Source organism: Vanessa tameamea, chromosome 8, assembly GCF_037043105.1.
Source record: "Vanessa tameamea isolate UH-Manoa-2023 chromosome 8, ilVanTame1 primary haplotype, whole genome shotgun sequence".
Taxonomy (NCBI): Eukaryota; Metazoa; Arthropoda; class Insecta; order Lepidoptera; family Nymphalidae; genus Vanessa; species Vanessa tameamea.
Window position 1 is genome coordinate 10166809 of NC_087316.1, and position 26609 is coordinate 10193417.

Here is a 26609-nt window from a genome sequence, read left to right on the forward strand (position 1 = left end):
TTCCTAGTATACACATACGTTTTGATTTGATTAGTTCTACTACACATGCTGTGTAGTAGAACAAAAGCAGAGGTACTAATTAAACACTTCTCATATAATAATCTCATCTCTCTCAATCTCATATAATATGAATAACACGCCGATGTATATGATAGTATACATTATCGTCTTTTAACATAACAAACGCTAAAATGTTTATTTAATAAAATATGATATATTGGTAGGATCGCTGTTTAATTATTATAGATGTACAAAAAACATTAGATAATTATAATTGCAATTTATATTCTGCAATGATAGAACAGAACCTAAGAACAGCTTCAGTAGATTTCGAAATAAATGTTGAATCGTAAATCGTTATAATATTATAATTACACTGTAAAAAAGTACCTAATTTTCATTATAAAATAATATGGCATTGTAAATAATTAAATAATTTGTTTGAAAAATACAATCAAATATAATTTAAATAAACATTAAAATTATTTATTACACCATACGTTATCGTATTATTACGTTAATTGACATTTCGTTTTTGCAAATATCCTTAAGACAAAACTGCCATAAAAAAAGCTGTGAAATCAAATTTGAAACATTATTTTATAGCCACCCTTCTTACAGAATTTAAATAGTAATTTAATCTTATTTTACTTGATACACAATAGATATATTTATGTACCTACAATATGTTTTGTGTAATGAATCATCAATCCAAAAGTAGCAATAGCAAGTAGCAACACTAAAAACCGTTTGCCATTTTTGCTGTGTAAAAGGTATGCTGTCTGTCCGTCGCAGGCCTGAATTTTAGTAATTAGAGAGATTTCAAGACATTTAGTGATATTTGGGACTAACTAGTCATGTCTATGGCACTAAATCCACAGTACGATGCAATTGGAAAAGGTTTCGTACAACAATATTACACATTGTTCGATGATCCGGCTCAGCGACCAAATCTCGCTAATATGTACAATGTAAGTTATAAAAGCTACATAAAAAATAGATTTAGATAGTAAAATATACTTAGTTTAAAGCGGAACGTTAATAATATCATAATCGAAATATTTTTAAGGTTAACTCAGAACCTCCCGCCGAAATAATGTCAAAGCAAAATGTTTTTTTAATGAGACTTCTACGGACATTTTAGTATATTATTCTTATTGTAAAATCTGCCTTTTCTTTCCTTTTCAATAAAATAAGATATGGCTTTGATAGTGTAGTATTTAAAATATAACTTTATTTGAAATAAATGCAGTCTATTTTAATTTCTTTCAAATAATTTCAGGTTGAAACATCATTTATGACTTTTGAGGGAGTTCAATTACAAGGTGCTGTTAAGATTATGGACAAACTCAATGTTAGTATTTTTAAAACTTTTTACTGAAACAAATTCCTAAGAAATATATTATAAATTAAATTTTTAAAACAATTTTTCATTCGATTTCATAATCATTTCATATATGATATTCATACTACATGTATAATTTATTAAGTAGAGAAGTGTATTTACTTAGTTCTATTTTGTGGATAGTAATGGATAAAGTTATTTAAATACATACTTCATATCAATGTAATGACTATAATAAATACATTTTTATTTTCAGAGTTTAGCATTTCAAAAGATTGGTAGACTGATAACTTCTGTTGACTCACAACCCATGTTTGATGGTGGAGTTTTAATTAATGTTCTCGGTAGACTGCAGGTATGTTATACTTTAGTGCATAAGGTTAGATAAATCTGTATTTTTAAAATACTGATTATATTATGTCACCTATATAGTCTATAACATAGTACTCACTGAAGTATACTTATATTTATATAATTAATCATTTCACATATATTTTAATTAAATTAATCCAAGTATGGCTGCTTTATACAGACAGATGATGATCAACCACATGCATACTTCCAAACATTTGTATTGAAGCCTATAGGAAACTCGTTCTATGTTGAACATGATATGTTCAGACTGGCACTACATGATGTTTAAGGGTAATTTAATTAAAAGGAAAAGTAAGCTTGTGGATGGCTTTGTTTGCACATTGTAAATAATAATATAGCAACAATAAACTGATGATAACCTTATCAGTTTTAAATTTAATTAGTTACAAGCCAATTAATCTTTGTTTCATAGAGAATATAAAAACAATTAAATTTTTTTGTGTATAATAATTTTTGTCTATACTAAATACTTAATATTAGTTATGTTTTAGAAGGTTGGAATTGATATGATCATTTGTTCCTAAAATGCCCAAGATATAACTAACATTTACAAAAAACACATACTAATATAAACATATATTCTTACTTATACTTCTAGAAAACAATCCAAATAATAAAAAAAATACTATAATAATTTTTCACATAGGGTGAGTGTGGTGTCATTTCATATTGAAGACTTACTGCTGTACCAATAAATACCCATTATATTAATCATAATGACTATTTAACTAGCATTAAATAAATTAACATTTACATCTTTAATTAAATTTTTCAAACTTCATTTAAGTATTTATTAGTTAATATCAATTTAAAATGTAGGGAAGAGTGTTGTAAAATAAACCCTAAACAACCATAATCTAAATTCATTTAAATACAATTTATATGGGTTTTTTCTATGGCTTTAATGTCATCAAACAAATGTCAAATCAATCATTGTTTGACAGTTTTGCTGTAATTAATTAATTTGTTATTGGCTTCAACTGAATGCCAAGGAATCATTAACAAAATCTGTGCGAATTTATTGAAATCTTTGCCAAGGAACACCTTAAGGGTAGATTAAAGGCTTCTGACCACAGCGGCTATTAGAGTGGTAGTAATGACAGAATCCAATGACAAAACAATTGATTGAGTCATTTAATAAAAAATAAATTATAGATTTTCATTTCAAGCTCAAAACAAACAGCTTAAAAACCAATGAAAGCTTGTATTCTTCTGTACTATTGAAGATGACTGATATGATCACTGATGATTGTTATTATAGTATCTTACTATTTATATGTACGAAAGTGCAATTAATTAAGGGTAACTATCCCATACTATGTGAATACTAAATGGTACAGTATATCTTGTATACCAAGAAATGAAATGGGTAACGATAAATACAGAATGCATATATACTTGTTGCAGACCCATGTTGCATTATTTTGTTTTTCCTTGAAACTAGATGTGATACCCTTTTAATCATATAATCTTTAGACATATTATAACCTCTTATTGTCAATTTTATATCAACATGTCCATCGGGACAATTGTTTTCTTATTTTGTAATTTACAATAATTTCATTTAATTCTAATTTACTAACATTCTAGGAAATACTAAATATTCATGTTGTAGTAGTCATTAACGGTAAGAAGAACAATTGAATAATAATTATCATATTTGTAGTACTGGGATTTATTAGAACGTATTAAAAAAATATATCGTTTAAAAAAAATGTATCTTCATAATTCAGATTTTATATTTCGTCTTCATTCTTATTACTAGACGAGAACTGTATTAAGATGTATACAAAGAGAAAATATTCAGACACAACGGGCTGACCTTACGGCTGGCATTGACAATGTAATAGGCATATCGAAACTAATCTAAAATCGGATGTCGTCGTAATATCAGATGTCATCGATTTGATTTTGACGGGTAACCGTTTTCACCGCATCTAAAAAAACTATGAATATCGTTATGGAACGTCAAAGCATTCAAAGTACGATACCACTTAACTCATGAAATATTCGCATTATCTCTCTTTAACGTTACAGTAATCTTTAATCTGTGAGAAAGAGATGAAGCGAATGTTAAATCGACATTATTCAAATTAATATTCTATTTATCTCTTTCTCACATTTCGTACAATGTAAAGTTAAACAAAGACAGGGCGACATCTGAAATCAGATGTCAACACCGATATTTAATCATGTCAATCCGTTACACAACCGATGTCACAAAAATCGGATATATGAATGACTAATGTAAACTTACAATGCCAATGAACAGGGTTATTTGTAAAACACTAATGACCACGCGAGACTTAACTAACACCATAAACATTAACATTTGTTCTATGACTTTTACAAAACATGATGACACTACTTCTGTATTTACTTGTGTTGTCGCCGTTACGTCACGTCTAGCGTACGTTGTGATAAATAGTTATAATTCATCTCAATCGGAATGGCTTGTTATTTATCAATAATAATTAGCAAGAATTGATTTAGAAATTAAGGTACTAAGTGCCGTGAAATATTGTTCGCCATATTTATTTACCGTCTGATGGTAACTTGTATGATGGTAAATTTTATAAAATTACCCTCCATACTTAATAAAGCTTAGGACTGGCTAGAGTAGAAAATAAACAATTAACGTACTACGTACGGAGTAGGTATGGAAAATCAAGCTACAAGGATAAGTTGCGCGAGCGCTTCGAAGCGAAAGACTAATGGCCACAAATAAATAGGTCAAGTTCAAACGCCGCCCGCTCCTCAGTTTTGTTTACTATCTATATCGGCTTCTTAGCTACCGCGCACAGTTGTTAATGTTTATAGAAAAATCTGATTAATTATTAAAAAGTCATAGAACAAAAGCTGTTATTTATTACGTTAGTAGTTTTTTTACCAATAAACCCTGTGTACAGACAGAGGAGAACCAAAGTTAGTATGCGTTTTTATAGTACTAATCGTTATATTTTCTTACAGTGCGACGACGATCCTCCACATCCATACATGCAGACTTTTGTTTTGAAGCCACTTGGAGATTCCTTCTTTGTACAGCACGATATATTTCGCCTTGGCATCCACGACGTTGCTTAAGTTCTTCTATTGTATCATATTGCTAAAAATATTCTACTGGTTATGACTAATGATTATCTTGCTGCTGTAATCTGCATCTTGTTTTGGTTATCTAGGTATAAGAAGCTAGAATGGTCACTCACTGCCTACAAAATTAAAATTGTAAATTAACTCACCATTAATTATTCGGCAAAGATTTGGCTGGCATTAGATGAATTATCGAGATGGCTTTAGTCAATGTAAAGGCAGACTTTTTTCAGTTACATGTATACATTTTATAATAAATACATTATTTTTTAACTTAAAAATTTTATTTCGCATTCAATTGGTTCTTCTTTGGTATTTCTAAGATTATATACAGGTAAATAAAACGAACATAGATGCTAAGACAATCATGTATTAAGTAATAAATAGTCAAAAATTAACAAAAGACCACTGAAAACAGGTACATTTTTTTCCAATCTCAGATTATTAAGACTTGCAACTTTAAAATCCTTAGACGCTACGAACACTTAACAAGTTACTTGCATGCACTACTAAGAAATACACACGGTTCCGTAGACCAAACTTGTCTAAGTGAATGACTAGGTTGCAGTATAACGCTCATTTGCAAGACTGGCGAGCCAAAACGGTTTGAGTCTTCCTCTACATTAAGTTTCTGATTGTTTCCTTTGTACGTAGCAGTTTTAATAATAATACCAAAATCGAGCTTATCCATTCGAAATTATCTTTAAATAGGATGAACTACGCTACAAATATATTGTAATTGATCTTACAATAATATGTAAATGATAATGTCAATGTATAAATAAATTGTGTAATCTTGGTAGAACTTAACACTGATCATTGTACTGCTAAAAGGAATACCACTTTGGATACGATTTACCTCGAGGTGTTGAAGACTACAAAGCGGAGATCAAATCGGATATGGCAAGACCATATCGGTCGGTATCATATAAAGATTATTTGTACATAAGCCATTTAGCCTCTGTTTGCTAGTACTGTTCCAATAAATATTGCGGTTAAAACAACCTGTCGTTACGGTTTTGTCATAGCATCTATCGTTAAATCACAACACAGTTATTGAAATTAGTAAAAATACAATAAACGTTACACCGTGCAATAATAAATCCAGTTGTATTCACAGTATTAGTTTTTTTTTCATGTCCCACCTAGTAACGAAAATTTGATCGACAAACAAAAGTTTTTTTTTTAATGTCAATTGGCTTATGCGACACATTTTGTCGATATAATGGCAACGCCATATTTATTGGGAAGACTTCAAAAATAATATTAATTTCGAACATACTATTACTATTGTTAAATTACTTTCATGGAATAATAAAAATGATATTCTTGAGTTTCCATAATTTCTGCAAGGTGTAATGTTATATTTAAGTAGTAGGGGTTATTTATGTTATAAAAAATTAAATGAAGATTTAACAGAACAGTACTAACACGCGTTAGTGCTCGCCGTTGGGTATTAATAGCGAATAACACTAGAAATAGTAACACTTTAGCTTTCACGTTACTTATATTTGCGCTCGGCAAGCGATTAAATGTTGTACGTTGTTAATTAGCCTGAGTTTAGAATCTCTTACAAGTAAAAAAAAAAACAATAGTTCGAATTTCACAACATTAACTAAAAATTACGAATAAATCTAAAAAAAAATAACAATATTATATACAACGTTTATGGTCTGAGCAATTGGAAAACATTAACATTGATTTTGTGTATATTGGAAATAAGCGTTAAAAGTAACGGAAGAAAAATAATCGAAAGGAAATATGTAGAGAATAACATCCCTAAAAATGCTTCTTCAACTCTTTCTACCATTGCTTATTTATCATATTTTCTTAACAAAACGTATTGTTTAATACATTTCATTGAAGTTGCAAATTTAATAGTGTTACAAGTACAAATGAAGTAGTATTTAAATTTCTTGCATTCTTTACTTTTGTTAGTAATAAAAAAAAAAAAACATTTGCGTACGCACTGCCGCAAAGGCGTACTTTGATTTTACGTTAGGCACATCGTGGAACACATTAACAATATTATTTGTACTAGTTTTTATCAGCCCACGAACATTAATGGGCTAAAAATAGGTACGTAAATGACATTAATTAATTAATAACACATTTATAATAACGTGCAACATTCACGTACATACATTCAAGAAGATTTTGCTATAAACTTCTCAATTTTAGAACACGGCAATCTCAAAATTTTTGAAATAAAAAAAGTTTCAAATTTCGTGTTGCATAAGTAAAACTATGTTGTTAAAAATTAATTTAAAAAAAGAATAAATAATTTGAGCATTCATCAGTAAGTACTGTCACACACGGACATCATGACTCGAGAACCGTGTAGTTATCATGGCCAAGAATAAATGAAATAAAGGAAAATTTTAACTTGAGCCACAACATTTGCAAACATCTAAAAACATATTCAAAATTGCAATTACATAAGATTGAAATCGAAAATTTATCATGAACCTCGAATCACAGACGTGAAACAACCGAACAGACAGTGATTGCGAACCTTTGGCTCGCGGTACACTAAGTTCCAGATCGAATGCAAACCATTTGGTATACATTTAGTTTTGTAATCGAAAACGAATTCGAAGCTTAATGAACCACGAATCACAGACACGAACCAACGGGACAACGTTCGCGACCTTCGGGTCGTGGTCGTCTCAGGTCCGTGTCGAATGCAGTGGTCGTGAATTCGTGGTTCGAATAGGAACGTATGAATCGAACGGTACTTGCAGAGGTAGTAAACTCAGGCTCGCGTGGTCTCGGTGCTTACGAGCCTCCTTTCTTGCGGCCGCGCGCGCCGGGCAGCGCGACGCCGCGCAGCGAGCGCATGGCCATGGCGCGGTTGAAGTGCCGCTGCGTCTTGTGCTCGTCCGCGTCGCCGCCGCTGTCCACCGACGACAGTATCACTAGCAGCACGCCCATTACCTGCCCGACCGAACAGCCTCATTACACAACGCACGGTTCGTTTATATCATATTTCGTACCGATTCCCAAATTGACATTAAATATTTACAAGATCTATTTTTTTTATGATTATTGCAGATTACTACACCATTATATTTTTACCAAAATGTTATATTCAATGACTAGATATATATGTTAATATAAATCCTGTTGATTACTGTAAAAAATGTAAGTAAAATAATGAAAAATAAATAATTATATTCCGATTTATTTGCTTTAGATTATAAAAAGGGACCGTGTTAGTTTAGATGTGATTCTGTTCTCATGAATCATAAGTAAGACTGCACTTAAATTCAATCGCACCTTGAAACTTCAATATTTCAATTTTTTTTTAAACTTACCAAACAAACAATGATTAGGAGCGTATACACGTGCACTGAGGCTTCAGGTATGTTCTCGATGTCTTTCAGCGCGACCAGCGCGGGTTCAAAGTCAGGTCGCAGATCAAGTGCATGTTTTAGGTGCACTGCTGCCTCCTGCAGAATTAAATCACGAATTGGAAAACTTGATTTGTACGTAATTAATAAAGTAATATTATATATTAAATGCCGAGATGGCCCATTGGTTAGAATACAAACCCACTAAAATTTTCATGTGCTTAATTTGTATTAATAATAATAAGTCACGTCATGCTCGGCGTTAAAGGAATTTACAGCCAAGAAATTTTAATATGTCGGATAAGTCTATTAATACGCAATGATAGCTTAGACAAGCAAAAGTAATTTTACAGGTTTTTGCTTAGTAAAAGTATACTATTTTCGTGTTTTTCGCGGACATAAAGCCGCATTCGACTAGTCACAATTGCTGGACTGCAAATTTGTTACAATTTACATATTATAAGACTAGCTGTTGGCCGCGGCTTTGATCGCGTGGAAGTTGAATATATTTTGTAGATTCATTTAATATATTGCGTTAAGACCTTTTTTGTGGTATACATTGATGAGTATTTCCCCCCTTAGGGATGGAATATCTAGAAACGCTTAAATACGTATCAACTAATTTTTAATCAGTAGCCCAAAAATCAATTTCAACTCCTGTTTCACCGCCCTAGAGGTACAATTTCCAATATTCTTTCTTTAGTGACGTAATCGACCCTACTTACCAAATTTCATGGCCCTAAGTTGAATAGTTTACGCTCGGCGATGATGAATCAGTCAGTCAGGACATGTTATTTTAAATATACGTATACACTTTACGTATATATATTACGGTAACGGTTGTTGCGGTGAGTGTAGACTTTTAATCAGAACATCCAAAAAAATACCGATAGTTACAATAGGTATATAACACATATATATAGAGAGATAATAAAAAAAAAATTAATGGAACTCCTGATTTTAGGACATAAAGACGATATATTTTTTTTCAAAATATTAAATTCACAAGTCGTCAAGTAGTACGAACTATCCACTGTTAACGGCTATCGAACCTATTAACAGTGGCATATCGATATCAAGTGCTTAGGAAGTAGAACTATTTTTGGGATACTGATTAAAAAGGAGTAGATATGTATTTAAGCGTTTCTGCATATTCTACCCCTAAGGGGTGTAATAGGGGTTGACATTTCTTATATACGTTAATCTGAAGTCGGTCATTTTTGAAGTTACAAGCATTAATCTTTACTTTTGGGCTACTGATTAGATTTGAGTAGATATATATTTAAACGGTTCTGGATATTCTACCCTTAAGGGTTGAAATAGCGGTTGTAATTTCGTATATAGGTTAGTCTTGAAGGCCGTTATTATTTAAGTAAGAAGATTGACGCGCCAATAATGTTACTGAAAAACTTATGACCTCCAAAATTATGCAACGGCACTCCATTGTAATGTCATAGAGGCTACAGTTATCACTGGATGTGCTAAAGGAGAAACAGTGTCTATTCCACGAATATCTTTGATACCATTAGAAAATCCCTTTAAGTTCAAGAGAGTAAAGTCTGATTCGCCATGACAATTAATACAGCACAAGGTCAAATCTTTAAAATGGTTGGAGTAGACCTAAGAGTAGACTGTTTTTAGCATGGACAGTTCTAAATAGCCTGTCCGAGAATGAGCTCTATGAGCAGTCTTGTGGATCTAGCCCACGAAAGTCGAACAACAATGCGGTATACAAAAAGGTCTTAAATTAACGTAATATTTTAATTTATTCTCTAATATAATCAATTTCCACGCGAGCAAAGCCGCGGGCAACAGCTAATATAGATATATAATTCTTAGTTATATGTAAACTATATTGCTTTCCCTACCTGATAATGTCCATAAGCTTTGAATATCTCGCCCAGTGTAAAGTACTGCTGCCAAGTACTGCGATCCGGCGGCTGCACCTCCAAGGAACGACGCGTGAGGAAGATCGCATCGTCCAAGTACTGCAGCGTGAAGAGCACGCGTGCTAGATTTAGCAACACCTGTAGAAACGTAGAATGCTTACAAAATTGCATATTCATTTCTTCTATATACCTGGGTTGGTATTACAGGTAAATATATATTTGAAACAGGAAACATTGCATATAATGTATACACTGATTAAATAAAAAGTAATTAACTCAACCTTCAGCATTGGTTAATATATAGTAAAAAAAAAAAAATTGAATCAAAACAAAGATAAAAAAAATTCTTCGATTTCTATTAGATTCAGCTGATTCCTGTTTATTATATTTTATACAAAATAATTTATACAATGACTTACTTCAGCGTTATAAGGCGAAACAGCTAGCGCTCGCCGGAAGCACTCGATGGACTGTCTTGTATCACCTTTGATTCTCCAGAAGTTACCAATCTGATTGTAAAGCTGCACTGACTTTGGTTTTTCTCTTTTAGCCTTTTTAAGACGTTTTTCTAATGCATTTATATCTAGTTCTGTTACACCATTTTTGTATGACTTTTTCTTTGTGAAAATAAGGGCAACCTGAAAGTTAAATACAAACTGTAATTACTCATAAATATATGCAAATATTTAAAATTATATTATTCATCTTATACTAATATTGTAGCAGGTTTAAAAAACATATCACAAAAAAATTATCATAGTGTAGTTGATACAGTAATATAGTTTTAAAGTATATTAATATTTAAATATGTCATAAGCATGTGTACAATGATGACTAATGATATTTATTTTAATGTATAATTACAATTAAATATAAACAAAATACTAAAACATTTAATGATTACAAAATGTTTAAAAGTTCAATGGAGAAGAAACAATGAATAATCTAAACTAAAAATTACTAATTGTTAATATTTTATATCACCTGGGGTTCGGGTACATTGGGATGCCGGTGGCGCCTCGCTACCCCAACTAGGTTGTCATAATATGTAAAGTTAACAGCTTTTCCACAGTCTAAGTATTCATCATCAATATCACTACCATTGGTTTCAGATGGAGAAGTTTCCTCACCATTTTCTCCACTAGCCCTGTGACAAATTTTTATTATTTAAATATATGTAACACTAGTTTTTGCTTGCTGTTTCACTCACATTTTAGGACTTGGTTGTCAGGTATTATGCATGAAAAATATCTATGTGTATGCAGCCTATGTCCTTCCATATTTATCAAATTTGGATCTGTGGTTTGGCCATACAAGAGTAACAAAAAAACAGACAAAGTTACTTTCACCTTTATAATATTAATATAGATAATTAATAGGATTAATGTATATGTTAAAAAGACTTTCAAGAGACAGAAGTGTGTTCAACCATTAACCTTAAGAACATATTATTTATAGTAAAACTTACCAAGTTTTATTAAAAAAGATTAACCATTTTAATTTTGATATTAGTCATTTAATAAAAAGGTAAGACTTTAAAACTCAATTAAAAGTATTTAGCACAGTTATTAGTATTTTTAGATCTTAATATTCACAATATAAAGATAATAAAATAAATATATTATACCAACATCCTTTTACAAAATTTAATTTTACCTTTGCTGTTCAAACATCTGGCAGTCAGTGCAGAACATATCAAAGCCATGTTTCGTCCATGTATTACCATAATAAACAGTTGAAGTTATTATACTGAATATATCATCTTCTTCAGTAATTTTTGCTTTATCTGATTCATCCTAAAATAATATTAAGCAAACATCAGTATTTGGATACATTTCAATATAGTTTGTTATTACTTGTTAAGAATAATATTTTATATTTTAGATTCAGAATATACTTGACTTTATACGGTATTGTAATTATTTCACAAGAAACTCCGTCTAGTCAAGGCTAACGAGCTTATTTAATAGAAATGTAAAATACTACGGCGACAATGTGGACATAAATATTATTCAAGCCAACGATTATATAAATCATAAAATCTGTAGGTAATAGTACGCACCTGAGATAATGTATTACCATCAACAATTTGTCCTTCTTCGACATCTAATTTCCAAATATTTGAAGTACGAGAGTTAGTTGCGATAATTTGAAAAGAAAATATGTACAGAAACAAACAAGTCAAGTATGGCGATTCCCACATTGTGACTGATAAGGTCGAAAGTAACCATGTAAATTGTTTTGGGGACTATTTATAAAATACAACTTTCACACGAAACAATTTATTTGGGACACAACAATCATATAACTATAAAGTTAATCGTAATCTCCTCTTCTCTTCCTTGTCTTTATTTTGACAGATCAAGAGCACACAGAGTAAACAAAATCACTACCTTTGCTTATAAATATTTCGTTTAGAAATATTGACAATGTAAATAAAAATATTACCAAAACTGAAATTATTTAAAACCCTGTATAATAGATTCACTATTATACAGGTTATTGGTAATTCGACGTATTCCCGTTAGGAGGTGATGGGGGTGACTATTTGGGTTAATTTTAACCCCCATATGCATGATGCAAAAGTGAACCATTTTTGAGTTATCACGTTTTTTAGATGTTTTCAAAATAAGTCAAAATTGCAACTTCAAAAATAAACTTTTTTTGAATACATTTTTGCATATGGGGGTTAAAAATTTTCATCGCAAATAGTCACCCCTATCACCTCCTAACGGGAATACGTCAAATTACCAATAACCCTCTATAATAGGAACTTCGTAAAGGAAGCAGTAGGATAAGAAAATAATAAAAATAATAATTTTGGAGCTAAGAAGATTCAATCAAAATTAAAACAAAACGGCCTGTAACAATTAATATGGGCTTCGTAATTTATATTAATGTTATTTTATTTCTTGTCATTTGGGTATATTAAATAGTGGATAGCAAATAACCAATCTTGAATATAAAATATGTTTTTAGCGTTACGAAGTGGCTTACGTTTCTAACCGAAATTGTTTTTGTCGTATTAGTTATTGAACTTTACCTGCATAATTATTGTAACACTGACAGTTGTCAAAAATATAAATAATAAATTATTGACGTCTTGCTAAATGTAATGTGAAGAGCAACAACAAACGTGTTAGAAAACCGAAACTAAGATTGTTTATGAGTATTAAAAATATGAATTTTACTAACAAATAGTTATTATTTAAGACTACATGATGAAGAGGGAGAGAACAGGCGACAATTGTCGTCCTTTTAAATTATAAGTATCATAAATAATATTTAAAACAGACTAATTAACTCATTTTAGTTAAATAATCACTAATTTCATAATATATCTTTTACAGCCCATCAGATTTTGAGTTTAACCGGTATCAGTTTCGAACGTAGAAGCGTCATTGTAAGTAAACTTAATCAAAATATTATGCTGCAAAACACACACGTCTTACATACAACTTTTAACGACATTTGATTTTTTATTTACAGGGTTTTGTTGAATTGACGATTGTGCCCTTAAAAGATAATTTAAGATACATTCGTCTGAACGCAAAACAATGTCGTATTTATAGAGTATGTTTGAATGATCAATATGAAGCCAACTTTCAATATTTTGATCCTTTCTTGGATATATGTCAGAGTGATCCAAATACGTGAGTAATGTTTACCTTTAGTTATACATATATTTCATTTAAAATTCGATTATATGTGTTTTATGATTAAGATCATAATTCTTATAATCTTTGATTATTTAACCACTTTACATGTTTACGATGCATATGCCTACATATGAAAATATAATGAAAAAACTAGTATTAAAACAATGAAACAATTACATTGTAAATAATATATTGTATAACAATTATAACAGTAACAAATTAAATGAAAAAATATGGATAATTATAAGTGTTTATTAATTTTTCTTTTTTTGAATAAACAGTAGATCGCTCGAAGTCTTCTCTCAGTTTCATTTGTCAGCTGCACAGAAAATTGACCCAGATCACAATTCTGGGGAGCTGCACATACAGGTGCCTGATGATGCAGCACATTTGGTGGGAGAGGGCAGGGGACTGAGAATAGGTATAGAGTTCTCGTTAGAGTCCCCACAGGGTGGTATGCACTTTGTTGTTCCTGAAGGAGAGGGTAGTTTGATCGAGGTCAGTTGCTACTTTATAGAATATTTAAATTGTTATATTCTATGTTATATATAAATGTGATATTTGAATTTTGTTTAATTATTAATTAGTAATTCATATATATTTTTTTAATTGTTTGTTTTTTTTTTACAGAAATCTGCTCATATGTTCACATATGGCCATTCAGCACGTCTTTGGTTTCCTTGTGTAGACAGTTTTGCTGAGCCTTGCACTTGGAAACTTGAATTTACTGTAGATGAATGTTTAACTGCAGTATCTTGTGGAGAGCTGTTAGATGTGGTTTACACACCTGACCATAGACGAAAGACATTCCACTATGTTGTGAATACTCCAGCTTGTGCACCAAATATTGCTTTGGCTATTGGGTAAAAATTTTATATTATTTAAATACAAATTAATTATAAATTTGTTTTATATTTTGTTTTTGTTCCTGTTATTTGTTTGTTCTTTTTTTTTTTTTTTAAAAGAACAGTCATATTTAGAATTACTCCTAAACTGGTATTAATATATCTGTTTTAGACCTTTTGAAACATATGTGGATCCATTTATGAATGAAGTGACTCATTACTGTTTGCCTAATCTCTTGCAAATACTTAAGAATACCGTACGCTATCTTCATGAAGCATTTGAGTTCTACGAAGAGACACTGTCGACCAGATATCCCTATCCATGCTATAAACAAGTCTTTGTGGATGAAGTAAGTATTTATATTTTTATATATAAAGTACATAAGACATAAGGTAAATAATAATCAATGAATAGTTAATAAGGTTTTTTTTTATGAAAATACCTTATAAACTATACTATATGGGCCACCTGATGGTAAGTGATTGCCACCACTCATAGACATTGGCACCGTAAGAAATTTTAATCATTCCTTACATCTTCAATGTACCATCAACTTTGGGAACTAAGTTATTAGGTCTCTTGTGCCTGTAGTTACACTGGCTCACATACCCTTCAAACTGGAACACAAAGATACAAAGCAATGCTGCTTGGCACTAGAATATATGATTAGTAGGTAGTACCTACCCAGACAGTTGCACAAAGCCCTACCACCGAATAAATATTATATAAGAATAAGTCTAGATTCAAAAAGAGCATTTGATGACTCTCATATCCATCTCAATATCCATTAACAATGTTTGGTTCGGCAACTCCACAGGAGTTATTATAGCAGACAAGTGTATGCACAAAAATAGATGAACTCTCATGTTTCTTATTCATTTAATCTTAATGCAATCTGTCTTTGTGCTGCTTTTCTTGTACAATTAGTTTAATATAAAACTTGTGTCCTTTAGACATACGAGAGTTGGTCTAGTGGCTAGTGGTAAAATTTAATGAAGGGATTTATTAATGTATATTAATTTCAAAAAAATGCTTTCTAGACGGAAGATGATGCTACAGCATATACAACAATGTCGATACTAAGTACACATCTCCTGCATTCCATTGCTATCATCGATCAAACTTATGTGAGCCGTAAAGCGATGGCACAAGCGGTAGCAGAACAATTCTTCGGCTGTTTCATAACTATGCAGAATTGGTCCGACTTATGGTTGGCCAAAGGTATTCCCGAATATCTTTGCGGTCTGTATTCTAAGAAATGTTTTGGAAATAATGAATATAGATATTGGATACATCAAGAGTTGCAAGAGGTTTGTAAAACTTAAAATTACTATAAAATTCTATTAGTAATAAATCGGTAAAAATTTAAGACCGACTGTAATTCTTAATAACTAAATTCATAGATCTTCAATAAAAAGTACAATCAGAAATAAAAATAAAATAATACAATTTTTCCAACTTTTTGATGGTTTCTTATAATTATTATGAAAATTCAACTAAAAGTTGAGTACCTATAGTTTATTATGTAGATGCAAACAAAGTAATAGCTTGAATTTTATTAAAATAAAATATTTTTGGTATATTCATGTCAATCAAAAACTGTAGTTATAAAAAAGTTGTACATGATTGATTATATTTTGTTATTTGCAGGTGGTAGGCTATGAAGAACAGTATGGTGGAATGGTCCTAGATCCATGGCAGCCTCCTGCTAGTGGCGCTCGAGTCGAAGCTAAAGATGTATTTTATTTCCCAGTTAGGAATGTCCATACTATGTCACCCAGGTACATTGAGGTAAGAATGTAAAGAATTCAAACATTAAAATTGAGTAGCATTTGTTGTTGTTGTGGTTATTTGTACTTATTCCATACTGGGTCAGATATATACATATATTCACAGATAGATATACACAATACATATTAACGCACACATAAAAAAAATTGAATAATCAAGTGTTAATTACTATGTTAAAATTAATTTTATTAGTATATGAGCGGTGAAGGCAGGGAAAAGTGAAAGAGAAAATAGATTATTTAATAATGGATATATATATGTATTATCAATATGTTTTTTCAGATAATGCGAAAAAAATCCCACTTAGTTTTGCGAATGTTGGAACAACGAATTGGCCAAGAGTTACTCCTTCAAGTATTTAATAAGCAGCTGTCGTTGGCCACCAATGCAGCCAATACCAAAATTGGCAGCGGTCTATGGGGACATCTACTTTTATCCACGAATCTCTTCGTTAAAGCCATATTCACTGTGACAGGGAAAGACATGGCAGTGTTTGTGGATCAGTGGGTACGGACAGGAGGGCATGCCAAGTTCCAACTTACGTCTGTTTTTAATAGAAAAAGGTAGGTATTTAAAATTAAATGAAGTATGTCCCTTGTGTTTTTAGTTACACTAGTTCACTCATACGTAATGACGGAACACATCAAAACTTAGTATTGCTATTTAACGGTAGTAGATTTGGTGAGCGGATGGTAACAATCCAGGCGGGCCACCACAAAACCCTACCACCAAGTTATAACACATTTTTCATTGGTAGTGTTATAACTGTGAGATCTCCCAGGGCTGAGATCATTAGTAATAAGTATTATCGTTTTCTGGGACAATCATATGCATAAGAGTCACCACTAGCCATTATATATCCTTTATATAAAATAATCATGGTTCAATAATATAATTTAAGTTTATTTCACTGCAAAATATAGTTGGATGGATAGTGTTGGTTGTGTCATTAAAAAGTTGGTGTAATTACGGACTCAAGAGATATAACAAATTAGATTTCGCGGTTTTTGGAAAGTGTAAAAAGCGTTTTATATTTTTTTCCAATGCTAATGTGCATCGGTGAAATTGACTCGTTGCTATTAAAATTGCGATTGCTTTTTAAACTGATAATAATAAGTTATATTTTTACAGGAACACAGTCGAGTTAGAAATTCGTCAAGACTGTGTCCATGAGCGTGGTATTAGGAAGTACGTGGGGCCTCTATTAGTTCAACTGCAAGAATTAGACGGTACATTCAAGCATACGTTACAAATCGAGAACATTGTCGTCAAAGCTGATATTACATGTCACAGCAAGAGTCGACGTAACAAGAAGAAGAAAATTCCCCTTTGTACCGGAGAGGAAGTTGATATGGATCTTTCTGCTATGGAGTAAGTGTTACTTTACGTATTAAAGTTCTACGTATAATGTACGTGGTAGATAAGTAATGTTATGATTTCATTATATGACATAGTATGAGATCTTTTTGTGGTGGTATGTTCCAGTGCACAGAAACACTAATAAATGTTATTAAGATTTAAAAAAGAAAAACGTTTTTGTAATATCACTGTTATTGAATGTTTTAATTACATATTACTTTTAGAGAAACTTTAGTTTTTTTTTTTTTTAATCAAAATTTTAATTAATAACCAAATTGTTAACGATGTTTTAATATACTTCTGTCAGAGAATAGGATAGAGCTAAGCATGTTTGTGTATTATTTTTTTATTGTTATCAACAAATCCGGTTTAATTTAATTCCAAACAGCTACGGAAAGAGTTCCGTCTAAAGCGCGTAGCCCAATGTCGTGTACATATATATTTCTGTCCTCGTTAGCGATTCGCCAGTGCTCTGGATACGTCTGGACCCAGAAATGTCCCTGCTACGTAGCACGGTGATATCTCAACCGGACTACCAGTGGCAGTACCAGCTGCGCCACGAGCGTGACGTCACGGCTCAGAGCGAGGCGATAGACGCCCTCCACAACTACCCAGAACCCGCTACAAGGAAGGCCTTGACGGATACTATCGAGAACGAACAGACGTACCACAAAATTAGGTGCAGGGCGGCCCTTTGTTTGACTAAAGTGAGTTTAAAATTATATTAAAAAATATTTTTACCCAGGAAATTAATTCGTATAAATTGTTTTAATCTTAGATTTAGTTATAAATGCGAAAGTAACTCTAGACTGTCTGCCTGTCTATAACGCTAACGGCAAACCATTGAAATTAATTTGATGAAATTTGGCATGAAGGAATCTTGGACACCAAAGGAGGACATAGGCTTTTCTTTCCAAACAACTTAAAGAGGAGCGAAACCGCGGGCGAAAACTAGTTGTTAATATTTATTACAGTGCCCTTGTCTATGGGCCATACCACTTACAGTACCGTTGGCAAGTCTGCCGATGTATTTAAAAAGATAATATTAAGAAGACCAAATAAAATACTAACAATTTATTCTAGAAACTATAATAATAATAATAACTATTTTAAACTAGAAAGCTTGGCTACATTCTCACTGTAGTTAATGTGAAAATAAAATACGTACAAGATAAAATATAATGTCCTTGTTTATGGTTAAGGTGGCTAATGCAATGATAAGTTCGTGGGCGGGTCCGCCGGCGATGCTGACGATCTTCCGTAAGATGTTTGGCTCTTTCTCCGCTCCTCACATCATCAAGCAGAACAACTTCGATAATCTGCAGCACTATTTCCTACAAAAGACAATACCCGTGGCTATGGCAGGTGAGAATTGTACAAATGTAACTATATTTTATTATTGAATAGATTTCCATTGCATATTATTATCAACATTTTTACTTCTTGATTTAAAAGTTTGTTATATGTTAGAAAATACAAAAATGCATCTAAAGAGAACTTAATATAAACGGCACGCTTATGTCCTAGACATATTCCTTTAAGTACACTTAAGAAGGAAAATGATTTAAACAGATAAATCAGAAATATTTCTAATAATACAATTTAGTAATAGAATAACCAGTAACATATTTTCGGAAAATTTAAATATAGGAATATTATTTACAGGCTTGAGGAACATCCACGGTATCTGCCCTCCAGAAGTCGTCAGGTTCTTATTGGACCTCTTTAAATACAATGACAATTCTAAGAATCATTTCTCGGACAACTATTACAAGGCGGCCCTTGTAGATGCTTTGGCTGCGACCATCACGCCCGTGATATCTGTGCTACAGCCCGTAAGTATACAAGTCGGGAAATTAATTAAATATTATAATATTAATTATTCTAGTAAGTTTTCTGTCTTATACAGTGTTGTAAATGAAAGGAATTCATTTTCTCTCACAATGTCTGTGCAGGGCAGAAAGATAAACAAATTATAAAAAAATTAGCTTACACAGATAAAAAATGAGTCGTACCCAAACGTTTCAAATGTTTTATACACAGGGGGCTCCAATAACGGCAGATTCATTGTCAGCTGACACTCGCCTGGTCCTCGAGGAGGTCACTCGCGTGTTGAACTTGGAGAAGGTGTTGCCTTGTTACAAGAACACGGTGTCCGTGAGCTGCCTGCGCGCCATACGCAGGATGCAGCAGTGCGGACACTTACCCAGCATACCCACTGTGTTCCGAGCCTACGCGGAGTATGGCCAATACATAGGTAAAACTTTGACCGATACATAGATTTCATCATCAGTTGTCATCTTCATCAACATTGTTATTGTCAAAAATATAAACCATTCCATCTGATATGGGATCTAAAATGTTACGTTCGTTGTGACTTAGGACTTTACAGCCTTCGGGCATTCGTTTCTACAAAATGATTCGGCAGATAATTTTTACTTGATCTTTTAATACTTTTATTTGTCATGTAAAAAATATATATAATTAAATAAAGCTTATTACACGATAAATGGCTTTATAAGTAAATTATAAAAGAGCGTGATATCAACGTATACTAATAAGAATTAAGATGTTCTTGTAAATTTACTAAGAAAAACTATCTTGTATTTGATTAACTTAGCGGAAATTACTGATTTTCTTGCCGGTTCGCGGTGAAATTTACATTCTGTATCGGTCATGGCTTCATAAATATTTCAATGACGATCATGATTATGAAGAATATTGTGACCAGTCAATACCAACCAAAGACCGAGACCAGTCAATAAATGACATGTTCATCCATCGAAAATAACTATATTTTCATCGTCCTAACAGAATAACTGATGATGGACTTACATTGAGCCCTATTCTCAGAATCACTAATATTTTATAAACAAAAAAAAGCCGCTTGTACTTAAATAGACAGATCGTACAGTTAGTAAAATAAGTTCGAATCTTAAAGTGATTAGAACAAAGACTGTTATTGTAGAGTAATGAATGCCATTATTGCGTAGCAGATGAATTAAACTGTGTAATTTATTATTCATTAGTTTAATAAACGAAACGTAAATAGAATATCAGCAATTGTGAAAATACTTTTCTTGAAATATATGAAATACCTTTATTCCAAATATATGATAATGACCTTGAGGAGAGTTAACAAAAAAATACAACAATATAGAATAAATATTTACAGGACATTCACGCATTATCTTTATGAGTTTAAATAGAGAGAAAATCCTTTATATTCTGCGATGATATAACGAGATGATAATGAACGTAAATGCATTCAATCCAATAAGAAATATTATAAGTTACTAGTTATACAGTAAAACCTTTTTATTTTTCATAATAATTAATTTGTTATATGACAACATATTATAAAACAAAGGCTTGTACATATATAATTCATTATGTTTTGTTTAGTAAATTGGCTAAATTATACAATTTTTTTTTTGAAGATGTAAAATGGTCGTGACTGGTAGCTTTACGATTCTATGTATTACAAGACCCTTATTCTTAACGTGCGATGCTGGGACTATATTTTCAAACTAATCCACAGTTACTATGTTAAGATTACTTCGCACCAAAACTATTTTAAATAGAGATGATGAAGATATGTTTTGAAATATAAAATAAAATAAAAAGAGTTTTAACATTAATTAAACAGACAATCATCAATATATATTTTTTAAAGTTACGTTCGAACTTCATATCGTGATAATAACGAATTACACAGTTAATCATGTGACAAAACAAATTCATTTAATTTTATTTATTTCAACTTTAATCAATTACGACACGTAATACACGAGTATTACGTGTCGTAATTGAATGAAATAACACGCCCAGTTTTAACATAAGACGATTTTTACTAGTTTTTGATCCCCACCTCACCCTAAATAAGAAAAAACAAGAATAGGCCGACCCCTTCCCTTTGTTTAACATTTATTACGTAAGAAAAAAATGATTATGCGCTCTGTTGGTTTTGTAAATCGACGTTCGAGAAGGTCGTCACAAGAAAAAAAAAAGACATGATAAAAAACTTCTTAAGGCACAAGGACATAACATCTTAGTTCCCAAGGCCGATGTTTAAGGCCGATGGTGACCACTCACCACCCGGTGGTCCGATTCACCCAACCGATCGCCGCAGACGTCCGCCTGGCCGCGTTCGAGTGCCTGGTGGACTTCGTGCGCGTGGACGGCAAGCCGGAGGACCTGTCGTCGCTGCTGACGGCCGTGGAGAACGACCCCGACCCCGGCGTGCGGCACGGCCTGGCGCGCCTGCTCGTCTCCATGCCGCCCTTCGAGCGGGCCGCCCGCCACCGCCTGGACACGGAGGCGGTCGTGCACAGGTACCGCCGGCGCTAGCAACGATTGACATTATTAAAAAAATATATTTATAAACAAATATATATTCCTATAATAATTTCAATGAGATACTTACTCGTAGGCTGAATGAGTGGGTCTCCTTTTTGGTTTGAAATGTATTCCACCATGAGACCACCACAGACGTGGCAATTTTTCACCTGACGCTTTCTAGTTTTCTAGGGATGCTTTTTTCATAACTAGGGAATACATCATTTAACTCTTTATTATTAGGTAAATGAAAATAATGTATAATAACGATAAAAGTTATTTACGGAATATAAATCAAGTATATAGTCGTCCTACTTTTCTAACGAATATAAATATATCTAGTTTGTGTTTAAAATAATATGATATTGATAGACATTAATAGTGTATGAGCGACTCAAAATAACTTGTATCCAGTGCCGTGAAAACACTATCAATAGTTTTAGTTTTAAGTTGTTATTATAAATGTTTATTCTTTGAACGAAATTTATTTTATTGCACACTTTTATGGTGTTACTTGACTTGCAAATTTGTTCAATCCCAGTCGAGCCCTTAAAAAAAAACGTAGCGAAAACGTAAAAAATGACTCACAACACTTATTTTTTAATTTCCAATATACTACATTCAAAAACTTTTATAGAAGTAAAAAATATATGTATTAAAACTGCATAGATGAGTTTTTGTTTCAGATTGTGGAATAACGTCAATAGCCAATTGTCTAATGACGCAAGACTCCGATGTGATCTTGTAGACCTTTATTATACATTGTATGGTCTGAAACGGCCTTTATGTGTTCCTCTGCCGGAAATTCAGGCCATGATGAAACAAATGCACCACAAGGAAAGGGAAAGGCTTGACAGAGAACGGGAGCGATTGGAAAGAGAAAAGGAAAGACAGAGAGAGATGGATATGAAGCCTGTCATCAAACAAGAGATAGAAGATGTAGGTCGCTTAATTTTTTTCAACTTAATTCGAATACAAGCAAGGTCGACTTACAAATAAGCCACTTGATAGTGAGTGGTAACTTCCGCAAACGGGGAAACAGCAAAAACTTTGTATTGATTTATCTGAATTGTTATTTGAATGTTACAATCTTATCTGTAAATTTTATAATGCGAGACGATAAGGGGATGGATGCGCTTCAACGAGGATACGTTAAGGTTAAACCGATAACCTCGTAAATGAGTAAATTCTCAAATATACCGTTCCTCTAATTTCGGTGACTTGGACGAAATCATTTACGTCAACATATTACATAACGTAACTTCTTTGAAAATGGTCGACCGACCATAATTTTTATGTTTGTATGAAAATATAATGAGCAGTTTGATCTGAATATTGGAAAGTAATCCATTGTTTGAGGAATTCTTACCATTCGGAATACTCCTGTTTTCCGAGACAAAATGAGATTTGAGTAATCACGTCATTTTAATTCAACGATTGGTTGATGAAGAATGATTTTTTTTTTCTATATTATTTTATAACTATCGTTAGATTGGCGGTGGGCATTTTAATCTTCTTACAGTACTTAATCAATGTAGGGAGGGCGATGTCTATTACACTATCAGGTGGTTCATTTGTATATCTGCGTATGTTGAGTTAAACAAAAACTATTTCATACAAAAAAACTTATATGTATATATTATCCAATATAAAATACTTTAATAATCAAATTCCTGCTCTTGATATAAGAGGAAAGTAAAAAAAAAAAACAGCTTTATAGACATTGTCTTTTCTTATAAGTGATGAATTCATAAGTATTATTTCCTTGTATATTTATTGTTAAAATTATTCAAATGAAAATTATCTTTTGAGATCCCTATAAAGACCGAGTTAGACATCGGTCCCATGGACGAAATACCGATCGAAGCTCCAAGAGATGACGTACTACCCGTACCAATCTCAAACATCAAGGAAGAAGATGACAAAATTGATATAATGTCCGTGCAAGACCTGCCAGTCAGAGTTTACAGTGTAAGTTATAAATAATTATATGATGTACCAAATATAATTTAAGTATGAACGACTATGTGTAACGAATTACCACTTGATTAGTAATATTTTTTAACCAATTTATTCGTATAATAAACAACCATTAAATTATTTTTAAATTTAACATGTAATATTATATTTATTGGTTAAAAAATACTTATTGTATAAGATTCATCTCGATCTATAAATATACTATTAATATGTTAATGTAGTTTTTGGGTCCGTGCCATCGATAAATTCTTCTTTTTTTTTCAGGACGAGGCGAAGCGTGAGTTTGTATCCGACAACGCGGTAGCTTTACCCGGTATTCCAGGTTCGTCAGGTCCGATTGGTTTCGAGCCAGGCATGTTCAGACACGATAAAGATGATCTAGGAGGTCCTAAAGTGAGTCATAAGAATACATACTAAATGTCTCTAACGCTTAATAAAAACGAATAAAGTTTTAGTTAAAATAATATTGTTTATAGGCTCTTTATTGTTCCACAAAATGGTGTACAACGTATACTTTATTTAATAAAAAATATATATATAAAACGCTTATAAAAAAAAGGATCTCTTCCAGTAAGATATCGATATCGAAAGGAGAAATCTCGTATCAACAAATGCAAAACTTAAAATAAAATATATTTATAGTAAATTTTGATGAAAGTATACAAATATTTTTGTACCTTCCAACAGGCGAAAAAGAAGAAGAAGGAAAAGAAGAAACACAAACATAAACACAAGCACAAGCATAGCAGTAAAGATAAATCTAAAGATCACAAGGACAAGTCTTTTCCTCCCCGACCTCCCTCTTCAACGGACCATTTAAAAATCAAAGAGGAGACGCGGGAAACATTGAGTTCCTTCAGTTCGAGTCAGAGCCCGTCCGAGGACGTGTCTTCAATGCCGTCGAATATGAGTTTCTAATATATAATGTTAATATTTTTAAATTTACAAAAAGAACAATATTTTTAAAGTATTTAAGAGGAAAATGTCCATAACTTTTGATTTGTAAAATGATCAAATAAAAATCTATGTTATTAACCACAGATAAAATTTCGTGGTCTGATAAGAGTTTGTTTGGTACAATTAAATTCTTATTTCATTATTAGCATTAAGTCGGTAATGTAAGTTTAAGCTGTACTTCATAAAAATATTATTAAATAATAAGAGATAAGCGTAACATTGGTATTAAATAATTAAAACTATATACTGCGTTTTATTTGTGGCCAAATATTTACTAACACATGACATTGACATGCATGAAGTGGCATTAAATCTTATTACGATTTTCTAGAACGTCGAGTAATTTTGCTAAATTGTTTATTAAAATGAATGTCATGTAATTGACAGTTTTAATTATAGATAAACAAAACAATTAAATTCTATTCAACGTTTATAAGTAAGGCCGTTAATGTTTATTTAATTCTGATTGACACTTTTAATTTCTCATAATCTACATGATTTTTTTCTGAAAAGTGTAAAAAATGTACTCAAATAAGTAATTATTTTTATTTGTATCAAACCACGTCAAGCTAGTTTTTTTGTTTTACCTTGACTTTTATTAAAAATAGGTTGAAATATTGGCAAATTATTTATAATAAAAACAGACGCTATTATTATGGGCTGACAGGTCGAAATCGCGGTACCCCAAAAAATGTCTTATAAATAGAACCTTTTCACACAAATTCTAGATTTAAACTTAGTAGGTATTTATAGCCTTTAATACACTTAAAATTCATTTACGTAGTATAATTATGATTATTCTTTTAAGACTTGCAACTTTTAGTGTCTTAGTTTATAAGTGATTTCTATTTATAAAGTATTATTTATCTTTCGGTAGGTAGGTACACTGGGTACCTAGTTGTAATTTGTATATGCAAAGTGGGTTTAGTTTGTAGTCACTAGAATGAAATAGACTAGTCGTAATTACGACTCAATTAAAAATTGATAAGTAATTGACCTTTTACTCAGATTGACCTTATTTAAATGTTTCGATGGAAGATTGCGCTTACAAAATTGTAATGTACCTATGGACTTGATTTTTTGTCATGTTATTGGTAGAGGAACTGGTAAAACGGACACCTAGTGGTAAGTGTCACTACCGCCCAAAGAAAGTATCGACATTTTTATTCTACCACTAGAGTATTAGAAGTAGAGTAAAATAGAAATTGTGGCATTTTTTTTTGTTGGCTATAATTCAATAGTTATATCAATCTTATGTGTGTATCTAGAGAACAACATTTTAAAATCGTAACGACACTTCTGTTACCGAGTTAAAGGCAGTTGTTAAAGCTTTTTTGCAAAAGCATCATTGATGAGGGTGAAATTTATAAAGAAAGTTTATTCGTTGTGGCAGTTCGCCTTTGTTTATTCTAGAAATATGAAAATCATTATTTGTGCTTCTTTTGAAAGTGAAAATATATCTATTAACTCGTTTTTAAAAATAATTATCTGAGACGGTTAAATAAGGGATGAACTTTTGTCTGGATATTCGTAATTTTACAACGCATTTTTTTTAAATTTTGTACTTACAACGTTGATTTTAGGCTGAAGGGACACATATAAAATTTATATATTGTAAAAATTATGA

General features: G+C 31.7%; 3 protein-coding genes across 4 annotated transcripts; 2 read left to right on the forward strand and 1 right to left on the reverse strand.

The window, feature by feature from the left end:
• Nucleotides 1–694: 694 nt before the first annotated feature.
• LOC113400117 (probable nuclear transport factor 2) lies at nucleotides 695–5083 on the forward strand. Of its 2 annotated transcripts, XM_026639557.2 has the most exons (5): nucleotides 695–971; nucleotides 1283–1354; nucleotides 1602–1700; nucleotides 1878–1990; nucleotides 4691–5083. In XM_026639557.2, the coding sequence occupies exons 1-4, from the start codon at nucleotides 858–860 to the stop codon at nucleotides 1986–1988; spliced, it is 396 nt and encodes a 131-aa protein (XP_026495342.1). In that variant the 5' UTR covers nucleotides 695–857; the 3' UTR covers nucleotides 1989–1990; nucleotides 4691–5083. The 2 variants fall into 2 exon arrangements, with proteins under 2 accessions (XP_026495342.1, XP_026495341.1); XM_026639556.2 differs by lacking the exon at nucleotides 1878–1990.
• A 79-nt stretch (nucleotides 5084–5162) lies between these two features.
• On the reverse strand, nucleotides 5163–12432 carry LOC113400116 (uncharacterized). The gene is made up of 7 exons (XM_026639555.2): nucleotides 12115–12432; nucleotides 11709–11848; nucleotides 11037–11199; nucleotides 10472–10690; nucleotides 10032–10190; nucleotides 8128–8262; nucleotides 5163–7747 (listed from the first exon to the last, which is right to left on the reverse strand). The coding sequence occupies exons 1-7, from the start codon at nucleotides 12253–12255 to the stop codon at nucleotides 7589–7591; spliced, it is 1116 nt and encodes a 371-aa protein (XP_026495340.1). The 5' UTR covers nucleotides 12256–12432; the 3' UTR covers nucleotides 5163–7588.
• A 705-nt stretch (nucleotides 12433–13137) lies between these two features.
• Nucleotides 13138–25226, forward strand: LOC113399872 (transcription initiation factor TFIID subunit 2). The gene is made up of 18 exons (XM_064215508.1): nucleotides 13138–13455; nucleotides 13542–13705; nucleotides 13993–14209; nucleotides 14342–14574; nucleotides 14729–14906; nucleotides 15598–15867; nucleotides 16208–16348; nucleotides 16631–16911; nucleotides 17480–17719; nucleotides 18165–18414; nucleotides 18910–19072; nucleotides 19373–19542; nucleotides 19751–19964; nucleotides 21840–22041; nucleotides 22732–22984; nucleotides 23858–24016; nucleotides 24290–24418; nucleotides 24713–25226. The coding sequence occupies exons 3-18, from the start codon at nucleotides 14168–14170 to the stop codon at nucleotides 24941–24943; spliced, it is 3156 nt and encodes a 1051-aa protein (XP_064071578.1). The 5' UTR covers nucleotides 13138–13455; nucleotides 13542–13705; nucleotides 13993–14167; the 3' UTR covers nucleotides 24944–25226.
• The last annotated feature ends 1383 nt before the right edge of the window (nucleotides 25227–26609 follow it).

What these genes read in the sequence shown, in the direction of transcription:
- LOC113400117 (XM_026639556.2), top strand. Translation starts at nt 858, where the DNA reads ATGTCTATGGCACTAAATCCACAGTACGATGCAATTGGAAAAGGTTTC. An exon ending in ATCTCGCTAATATGTACAAT is followed by an intron (nt 972 to 1,282) that starts GTAAGTTATAAA and finishes AAATAATTTCAG; the next exon opens with GTTGAAACATCATTTATGAC. An exon ending in ATGTTCTCGGTAGACTGCAG is followed by an intron (nt 1,701 to 4,690) that starts GTATGTTATACT and finishes ATTTTCTTACAG; the next exon opens with TGCGACGACGATCCTCCACA.
- LOC113400116 (XM_026639555.2), bottom strand. Translation starts at nt 12,255, where the DNA reads ATGTGGGAATCGCCATACTTGACTTGTTTGTTTCTGTACATATTTTCT. An exon ending in ATGGTAATACATTATCTCAG is followed by an intron (nt 11,849 to 12,114) that starts GTGCGTACTATT and finishes ATATTATTTTAG; the next exon opens with GATGAATCAGATAAAGCAAA. An exon ending in CAGATGTTTGAACAGCAAAG is followed by an intron (nt 11,200 to 11,708) that starts GTAAAATTAAAT and finishes AATTTGTCACAG; the next exon opens with GGCTAGTGGAGAAAATGGTG.
- LOC113399872 (XM_064215508.1), top strand. Translation starts at nt 14,168, where the DNA reads ATGCACTTTGTTGTTCCTGAAGGAGAGGGTAGTTTGATCGAG. An exon ending in TCAAACAAGAGATAGAAGAT is followed by an intron (nt 22,985 to 23,857) that starts GTAGGTCGCTTA and finishes TTATCTTTTGAG; the next exon opens with ATCCCTATAAAGACCGAGTT. An exon ending in ATGATCTAGGAGGTCCTAAA is followed by an intron (nt 24,419 to 24,712) that starts GTGAGTCATAAG and finishes ACCTTCCAACAG; the next exon opens with GCGAAAAAGAAGAAGAAGGA.